Below are 9,220 nucleotides of genomic sequence, written 5' to 3'. Positions count from 1 at the left end.
GCCCCCCCCCCGTCCATCAATTTCTAAATACACCACGAGTTACTGATCACCGCAGGAACATTCCGCATTTGGAGTTCACAGGGTTGGAGACCCTGCGTGTGCCATGCGTTCGTTTGTATAGCCTGCATGCCTGCGTGCTTATGTCTGTGCGCATGCGTGCGTGTTGACCTCTTATTTAGCGGGTCCGAGTCGCCTCACGCATCTGCTCAGAAGGATTTTCACACCTTTTTGATCGTCGACCATTGCGATGACAGCGATGCGTGACGTCACCTTGTTCAGCCGGTCCAAGTGTATGACAGCGATGCATGACGTCACCTTGTTCAGCAGGTCCAAGTGTATGACAGCGATGCGTGACGTCACCTTGTTCAGCAGGTCCAAGTGTATTACAGCGATGTGTGACGTCACCTTGTTCAGCAGGTCCAAGTGTATGACAGCGATGCGTGACGTCACCTTGTTCAGCAGGTCCAAGTGTATGACAGCGATGCGTGACGTCACCTTGCTCAGCAGGTCCAAGTGTATGCGTGCGCGCATGCGTGGACCGCTTGTTCTGCTTGTTCAGCTCGTCCTCGCACATCTCAGAGGGATTTTCACATCTTTACAATCGTCGACCATCGCCACGCGTGATGTCACCTCGTTCGTTTTCTCCGTTTGCAGTTCGAGGACATGTACAAGAAGGCACACTCTGCGATCCGCTCCGATCCCGTACACAAGCCGAAACCCGCGCGAGAGCACACGGGCAAGGTCAAGAGGTAGGGCGCCTCGCTCATCTCGACATCCAATCGATAATTGATCGTTTTTTTATTTTTAAATCGTTAATAGTCTTTTTTAGAAGAGAGCGCGTGGCCGAACGGGCGCAAAAAGGGCGATTAGCGATTTAAAAGAAATGACGCGGGTTACGGACGTTCGTTCAGGATTCTGGTCACATTTCGAGGCTCGGTTTTTTGCGATGGGACGGTAGAATGCGCACGTCACGTGCAAATGGTCGCCGAAAACACGTTTCTGCCCCCCTCTCGAACTGAGGTATTGTGACGATCGCGCGTGGGATCGAGGTTCGTAGCGGGTGTTCGTACTCGATCATATCCATGGAGTCGCCTTCTGCGAAATCGTCCTCGTCTCATCCATTCATCATCAACGCCCACAACCATCATCATCCTCATCAACATCATCATTAACATCATCATCATCAACATCATTAACATCATCATCATCATCCCATCACCACCATCATTAACATCATCATCATCAACATCAACATCATCATCATCAACATCATCATCATCAACATCTTCATCATCATCATCATCATCAACATCATCACCACCATCATTAACCTCATCATCATCGACATTGACGCTACACGCGCGTGCGTCCGGCTAAACGCACGGCGGTTTTCTTTCTCTGCCTGCAGGTGGAACAGGAAGAAGATGAGCAAGGCTCAGCACATGGACCGCGTCAAACAGAAGAAAGCTGCGTTCGTGAAGAAGCTGCAGACAGAGGAGGATGAGTGAAGGGCCTCGCAGTGCGAGATAGGAAGAGAGAGAGAGAGATGTTTATTAATTAAATCGTGTTGAAGAGATACACGCACACGAGTTCTGCTCTTGTTTGTCGATCGCATTGCTGTTGATTCGAAACGACGACACAAATAACACTCGGGAACACCGATTGGGAAAAAAAATAGTTTTTTATTTTTGTTAATTCCAAATGTCGATCAGTCGTCGCTGTCGCATGCTGTATCAAAAATACGCATTTTCTGGAGAACATTTTTCACAAGCAGGCTAAAACGTTATTGGTAGTCACTAGTCACGATGCAATGACTGACTAATAGACAATGACTAAAAGATCTATGTAAAATGCAAAAATACGTGCTTACCTGACAACAGGTATTATTAATAACGTGATTCGAGAGATGATTTGCCAAAAGACTTGAAACAAAGAACTGTCGTTTGAGGTTGTGCAACCCATGACAATATTCACAATAACATCGTTCTACATACGTCGACACGCACGCGATCACGGGGACTCTTAGTCTTACTTGCGGAGGCATATTTTACGGCAAGTTGCGCGTGACCGACATATCGAGACTTCGGTGGGAACCGACGCGCCTTCACACCCATTTAAATCGGCATGCGCCATCTTAGATTTTCGTGGAATTCGACAAAATCCACGATCAATTCGCGTTCGAACTCGACTCCGAGCAGTGGACGTTGCACCAGGCATCTGCGCCGACGCGAAAGCAGGTCTAAACAGCTAAACAACTCTTAACTAACGGGTCGATTGCATTTCACACTTGACAATGACCTTTGACCTTGTCTATGACCTCAGCAGTGAGCATCGTATACTCGTGTTTTTATTAAAAAATGTAGAAGCTATATATCACACCCTGCAAATCACACTAGCTAAGAGACCATGCACACTTCAAATGTGTGACCCAGATTATTATGCCCTCACATTTTCACGTATTAACATGACATACGTGCGTGTGGTGCAGTTGTATTAAAAGGTTGCAATTCCCCTTCTAACAGCATTATATTCAGTTAAATGGCAGTTTATTGGTGCTACGTACCAGTTTTAAATGTTTAAAATCTATAAACAAATATAAAATTACGTACATTTGTAATAGTTTAAATTGACTACGTCACGAATTTTCTATGGTAAAATTTGTAAAATTTTTGTTGCCATTTTTTTACATTAAAAGTTAGAACTAACAGGACTAAACGTATCGTCAAATTGTCACCACTTAAAATAAAGCCCCCCCCCCAATCTTAAAAATCACAATTTTATTTCGCTTAAAAACAAATCGTACGTAGGATTATAAAAACCTGCCGTCTTGCTCACTCCTTGTAAACCATCTGAATCTGCAACTTTAGTTGCATTGACTTCCATAACAGACATCTGTAACATGTCAATGGCGTTGGCTATATATATATATATATATTCCCCCAATCTATATCGCAAAGATGGAGAAAGCTCTTTTTTAATTGTGGAACATGTTGAAAGCTACGTTAGAGTTCCCTTACATAGTCTCTCTGCAGTTCTCTTACGAACATTCTCATACCTTCTACACTATGCCCCGTTTCTTTGCGCGCATTTCGTACCTGGCGTGACACTGCCCTATTTCGTTGCGTGTGTTTCGTACCTGGCGTGGCAGTTTGCGAACGTTCTTAGATTCTGATGGCGCCTTTGGTTATACCATCGAATTCTTTCTCGTTTAGCGGTTTGTATAGTCCCGATTTTCCCTCCAGGTAAAAGAGCTTGTCCTCGGTCTTCTTCGGATCAAAACCAACCTTGACTAGGTCCAATTTCATGAACTTATACGTTCCTGAAAGATGAAAATCCCACGTCGGTATTGTAATATAAATATGTATGTGGTATAATGTGACGTGAACCATCTCACGGAGAGAGAGAGAGAGAGAGAGAGAGAGAGAGAGAGAGAGGCGCACACAAATAGAGGTCGAGAGCCAAAGAGAAGAAGAGAGACAGAGGAAGAAAAAATGAAGAGGAGAAAACGCCACAAAGAGATATGAAGAGAAGGAGAATTAGAGATAGAGAGAGGGAGAAAGAAAGAAATAGAGGGAGAGAGAGAAAGAAATAAAGAAGGAGAGAGAAAGAAATAAAGAGGGAGAGGGAAATAAATAAAGAGGGAGATAGCAAAAAATAAAGAGGGTGAGAGAAAGAAATAAAGAGGAAGAGAGAAAGAAATAAAGAGGGAGAGAGACACAAAAAGAAGTATAGCGAAACAAAGATAGGGAGAGTAAGAAAATGTCTGTACGCGCCGAGCAATCGACTGCCGTGCTGTCCTGGCGGCATCATGAGAGAGGCTGCCAGCCAACGAACGGGCTGCGTACGCTCCTACACGACGTCAACAAACGGCGACAAGGAGCCTTGGACGCAGAGGAGCGAGCGAGGGACCACGTACGCACCCGACACAATGATTGTCCGGGGTTGTGCGCGTTGTGCTTGCCACACTAGATTAGTCCCTCCTCCCATCCACGCTGTGTCGTCTGTCTCGCTTCTGTGGCGTCCTGCGTCTGCTTCGAGTGCTCGCGCTGCTGTGACTGCCATCGGCTGCTGCTGTAGTAATTGATCGGCCTGACATCGCGGTCGTCAGTGGCATGCGTAGAAGCGCACGGTCCGCGCGTAAACCACGCATGGAAGAACAGAACAGACAGCGCGACAGACAGACGAGACCCAGCGTGGTGTGGGTGTGTGTGACTGGTGAGGCGTACGCACCCGTCCCTGCTCAGCCCCTCTCATAGCGCAGGAAAAACGCGGTGCGCGTGACACCCATGACAGCAGACCAGACACATCAGACAGCACAGTCGTGTGTGTGTGTGAGTGTGGAGGTTGTTTCTACACGCATCATGAGAGAGGGCGAGCAGACGGTGCGGTACGTCTGTGTGTGTCCTCTCCTGCGCCTTCCCACGAATCTGCTGTCTGCGCAGGTCTCTCTTTCTCTCCTCATTCTCTTGCTGTCTTGTCCACCTCTCTCCTCATGCTTAATTCGCGCTCTCTCCTCTTGCTGTTTGTGCAAGTCTCAAACACGCGGTCTCTCGTCATGTTCTTGCTGTCTGTCAGGCGTTCGCATCTCACATCCTGTTTTTTCTCTATGCTGTCTGTCCAGTGAAGTCCATCTGACACTCTGGTCTCTTACTGTCTGTCAGTCTCCGGACGCCAGTCCGCTCTGTGTGGTTCTTTGTGTGCTGTGGTGGTACTGGCTGCGATACGCTACTCTCCCGTCTCCGTCCTCTTTCCTAGCTGCTCCTGTCATTCATTGAACCGGAGTCAACGTCGTCCGTACATTCTCAATCTCGTCTGGTCTCTCGTCTCGCTCCCTTGCGTATTTCTCGCTTCGCGTGAATAGCATGACAGGATCCACGACAGCCACATCCTAATGCTGGTCTAAGCAGTACCCGACAGCGTGTGGCCTGTTGTGTCGTGCCTCGGTGGCTTGCGCTACGCGTCTGACCACTCTTGCTGTACCCTTGTTTCGTTCGCTTCAGCCTACTCCCACTGATCGCGGTCAGGAATCAGCGGCCTTGGTCTAACAGTCTCTCGTCCTCGCGGTATAGGTGCTCACTGCGAATACGTTGCATGTACAAAATTCCAGACACTCCACATTCGTCTTGGCTGTACCTAGAAACAGCATCGTCCTCGTCTCCTTCTGTGTGTTGCTATGAGTGTGCATCGCGTGCTCTTGACTTACGTTTTTTCCACCCTCTCCTCCGTTCCTGGCTCCAGTCTACACGTCTCTTCCTCTCCACTGCAGTCTGGCGTGCGGGATCTCTCTCGTACACATGCTCTCGCTCCCCGCCCTCGCGTCGACATGTATTATTACTCCGTCTTGTTCGTACTATGCAAGGTCCCTATCACTGCACCAGACTCAGGTCACCAGTCTCTCAGCCCTTAGGCGCTTGTGTGAGTTGTGTTCTGCGTGTGAGCGTACCCCAGGCTCCTTCCGTCGGGCCTGTTCACAAACACGTCCCCTCTCCTCTCATGTCAGCCGCAGTCTGCTCTCTCTGCTGTCTAACAGTCTCTCTGGAGACAGCCCGTGCGGTCAGGTCCATCTTCGCCGACAACGACAGACAGCCGCACACATGCACATCAGACATGCGTCGCTCGTGTGTGTTGAAGCCTGCTAGTTTCTTACCGCACTCCCGTCTCTCTCGCCTCATTCCTTCTCTCTATGTTGCGTTCAGTAGCGAGTGGCGTTGAGCTGGACCTGAACCAAGGTAACTCCAGTCATCATCCCACAGGTCTCAATCTCACCCAATCTCACGACTCTAGCTGGCTGGTAATTGGTTTGTGTTGTGCTTGTACTCCGTAACACCTCTGCTGTCATACATGCTCTCGCTGCTTCTCTCTCCTCTCCTCTCGCTTCGCTTCGCATTTTTTCGGATCGCAGACGCCCTTACGCTTGTGCTCAACAGCCGCGTTACTCTCGCCTCGTGCGCAAATCACGGCCTCTCTTTCTCTCTTAGCTCGTCTAACAGCCTGATGCCCTCACTCACGTTGGCTTCTCCGGCCGGTTGGTCGTCGTCTACACGGCGTGGTCTCATGCGGCCGTATTTTCCGTTTACCCTGCCCGGAATTATCCTCATTTAAATTTCTTTATTGGCGACGTATTCTACAACCATTACTGAAAAGGGCTCTTCCTCAATGTTGGAAAAAATCCTGAGCGATATGTCAAATAGTTGTTGGAATTTCTTCAGTAAAATAATTAAATCCACTTCACTGAAGTGATACGTTACATAAACCCCGCACTACGACAAAAATAAGATAACATGAGTATGTAAATGAGTCGATGAGCGGTCGTGCTGTTAACTGAACACAAGTTGGTCTGCGGTGTGGCGTCCGTGGCCCCTGCCACGACTCAAGGTCTAACACTGCTTCTGCACCCGTGCTGTAGGGGCCCGCATGTGGCGTGCGTACCCAGAGTTTGAATAGTGTCTATGTCTCCTGGGTATGCCGTGAACGTTCCCTGGTTACATTACTGTCGTTCTGAACCATGCCCTCATGTCTGCGATAGACAGTTCGTCGTGCGGCTCAGGTTATCTCGGATAAGCTGCGTCTAGGCCGCTCACTCTTCCCGCTTAGACTCGGTTAGTCGAGTTTTAGTGGTTAGTAGGTCGTATGGTACTGTCCCGGCACCGCGTGCCATATTACTTCATCAGTTACCAAAGGTACGTTCTGCAGTCAATGCCCTGCCAGGGAACATAGGACCCTGGTCCAGCTGCCTTAACATCACGAGATGACATAGTTCTGTCTTCCTACACCTCACCTCTCTCTTCATACGTCTCTCTCTCGTCTCGCATACTCTGCTGTCTTTAATATAAAAGTTTACTTCTCTAATATCGTTCATCTCTAACTCTCATCTTCTCTCCGGTCTGCTTGCTGTCACTTATTTCCTAGCTTCATTGACCAGTCAGACTCTAGATGGAGTTTCTGTCCCTTTCACTTGCTTACACAGCCACATCCGCACGTTTGTCAGTGACTGTCTGTTTCTTAGCATTCTCCCCTACTTGTTTCGCACTATACTTATAACTTTTAGGTAGTTCATTCTCTGCCCGCGTCTTTTTAATTCCATTCTCAAAATCAAAAGCCCCTACGCTACTAACTCAACTAAAATCCTTAACATACATTACAATGTCCTATAATTTCTTTCCTTACTACAGGCACGTACTTTAGGTGTGATTTCCGAAATGATTGGTAATACTATTAATGTCTCGCTGCTTTATATTACCTTTCCCTCTTCAGCTCTTCTTTATAATTTCAGTTAGCCTTCTCAAAGATTCTTAACGCTTTTTCTAATTTAATTTTCCTCTAATTTCTCTCATCCTTCACTATATATAACTTATCTTTCCTCACCTCTCCAGATAATCTTTGATTCTCATACATATCCCATCACAACATACTCCTCTGCATCCATCAAATCTCTTCGAGATGAGCGTTTATCCTCCTCATTTCATTTTTACTTCACTCAATCTGATGCCCTCACCTCAAACTTCTGCCAAAAATAACGAGCTACCCATCCCGACATCCCTCTCCAATCCTAGTGATCGCTGCCCGCACCTACAGACATTCTGCTCATCCTCTACGTCCACATCTCTCTCTCTCTCTCTCTCTCTCTCTCCGTGAGCATGTTCACTGTCACATTGTACCACATACATATTTATATTACAATACCGACGTGGATTTCATCTTTCAGAACGTATAAGTTCATGAAATTGGACCTAGTCAAGGTTGGTTTTGATCCGAAGAAAACCGAGGACAAGCTTTTTTACCTGGAGGGAAAATCGGGACTATACAAACCGCTAAACGAGAAAGAATTCGATGGTATAACCAAAGGCGCCCATCAGAATCTAAGAACGCTCGGCAAACTGCCACGCCAGGTACGAAACACACGCAAAGAAATAGGGCAGTGTCACGCCAGGTACGAAATGGACGCAAAGAAACGGGCATAGTGTAGAAGGATGAGAATGTTCGTAAGAGAACTGCAGAGAGACTACGTAAGGGAACTCTAACGTAGCTTTCAACATGTTCCACAATTAAAAATGAGCTTTCTCCATCTTTGCGATATAGATTGGGGAATATATATATATATATATATATATAGCCAACGCCATTGACATGTTGTAGATGTCTGTTATGGAAGTCAATGCACTAAAGTTGCAATTCAAATGGTTTACAACAAGATGAGCAAGACGGCAGTTTTATAATCCTACGTACGATTTGTTTTTAAGCGAAATAAAATTGTGATTTTGAAGATTGGGGGGGGGAGCTTTATTTTAAGTGGTGACAATTTGACGATACGTTTAAGTCCCGTTAGTTCTTACTTTTAATGTAAAAAAATGGCAACCAAAAATTTTTACAAATTTTACCATAAGAAAATTCGTGACATAGTCAATTTAAAACTATACAATGTACGTAATTTTATATTTGTTTATAGATTTTTAAACATTTAAAACTGGTACGTAGCACCAATAAACTGCCATTTAACCTGAATATAATGCTGTTAGAAGGGGAATTTGCAACCTTTTAATACAAACCGCACCACACGCACGTATATCATGTTAATACGTGAAAATGTGAGGCGCATAATAATCTGGGTCAACACATTTGAAGTGTGCATGGTCTCTGAGCTAGTGTGATTTGCAGGGTGTGATATATACCTTCTACATTTTTAATAAAAACACGAGTATACGATGCTCACTGCTGCAGGTCATAGACAAAGGTCAAAGGTCATTGTCAAGTGTGAAATGCAATCGACACCGTTAGTTAAGAGTTGTTTAGCTGTTGTAGACTGCTTCGCGTCGGCGCAGAATCCGCTGGCGCTTGCAACCCTGTCCCGGGCAGCTAAGCTCGCGAATTGTCGACTGTTCAAGGCGAATGATTGTGTTGCCTCGATTCCACGAAAAATCAAACGATGCGCAACGCCGATTTTAAAGACTGGTGTGAAAGGCGCGTTGCGTTCCAGCCGCAATGTCTCGCATCCGTCGCGTACACGCGCAACTTGCCGGTAACATAATGCTCTGCAGCAAGTAAGACCTAAGAGTGCCCGTCGACTCGCGGGGTGCGTGTCGCCGTCATGTAGACACGATGTCTATTCGTGAATATATGTCATGGGGTTGCCACAACCTTCAAACGACAGTTCTCTGTGTTTCACGAGTCTCTTTGGCAAATCACTTCGAATCCAACGTTACTTCTAAATAATACCTGTGTC

The 9,220-nt window shown here is 46.5% G+C and overlaps 1 protein-coding gene and 1 long non-coding RNA gene across 2 annotated transcripts in view; one reads left to right on the top strand and one right to left on the bottom strand.

Moving 5' to 3' along the window:
- The first annotated feature begins 659 nt into the window (after window positions 1–659).
- LOC106811839 lies at window positions 660–1,580 on the top strand. Its single transcript, XR_001394208.1, has 2 exons — window positions 660–749; window positions 1,409–1,580. It is a non-coding gene; the product is annotated as an uncharacterized LOC106811839 (long non-coding RNA).
- Window positions 1,581–2,704: 1,124 nt separating this feature from the next.
- LOC106811825 (long-chain fatty acid transport protein 1-like) overlaps window positions 2,705–9,220 on the bottom strand; it is a gene marked incomplete in the record, with an annotated part of 19,859 nt that continues 13,343 nt past the window's right edge. The window contains 1 exon segment of the mRNA XM_014815546.1: window positions 2,705–3,319. Coding sequence (XP_014671032.1) covers window positions 3,162–3,319 — 158 coding nt within the window.

Source organism: Priapulus caudatus, unplaced genomic scaffold (assembly GCF_000485595.1).
Source record: "Priapulus caudatus unplaced genomic scaffold, Priapulus_caudatus-5.0.1 Scaffold580, whole genome shotgun sequence".
NCBI lineage: Eukaryota > Metazoa > Priapulida > Priapulimorpha > Priapulimorphida > Priapulidae > Priapulus > Priapulus caudatus.
This window is presented reverse-complemented; position numbering and strand designations above follow the sequence as displayed.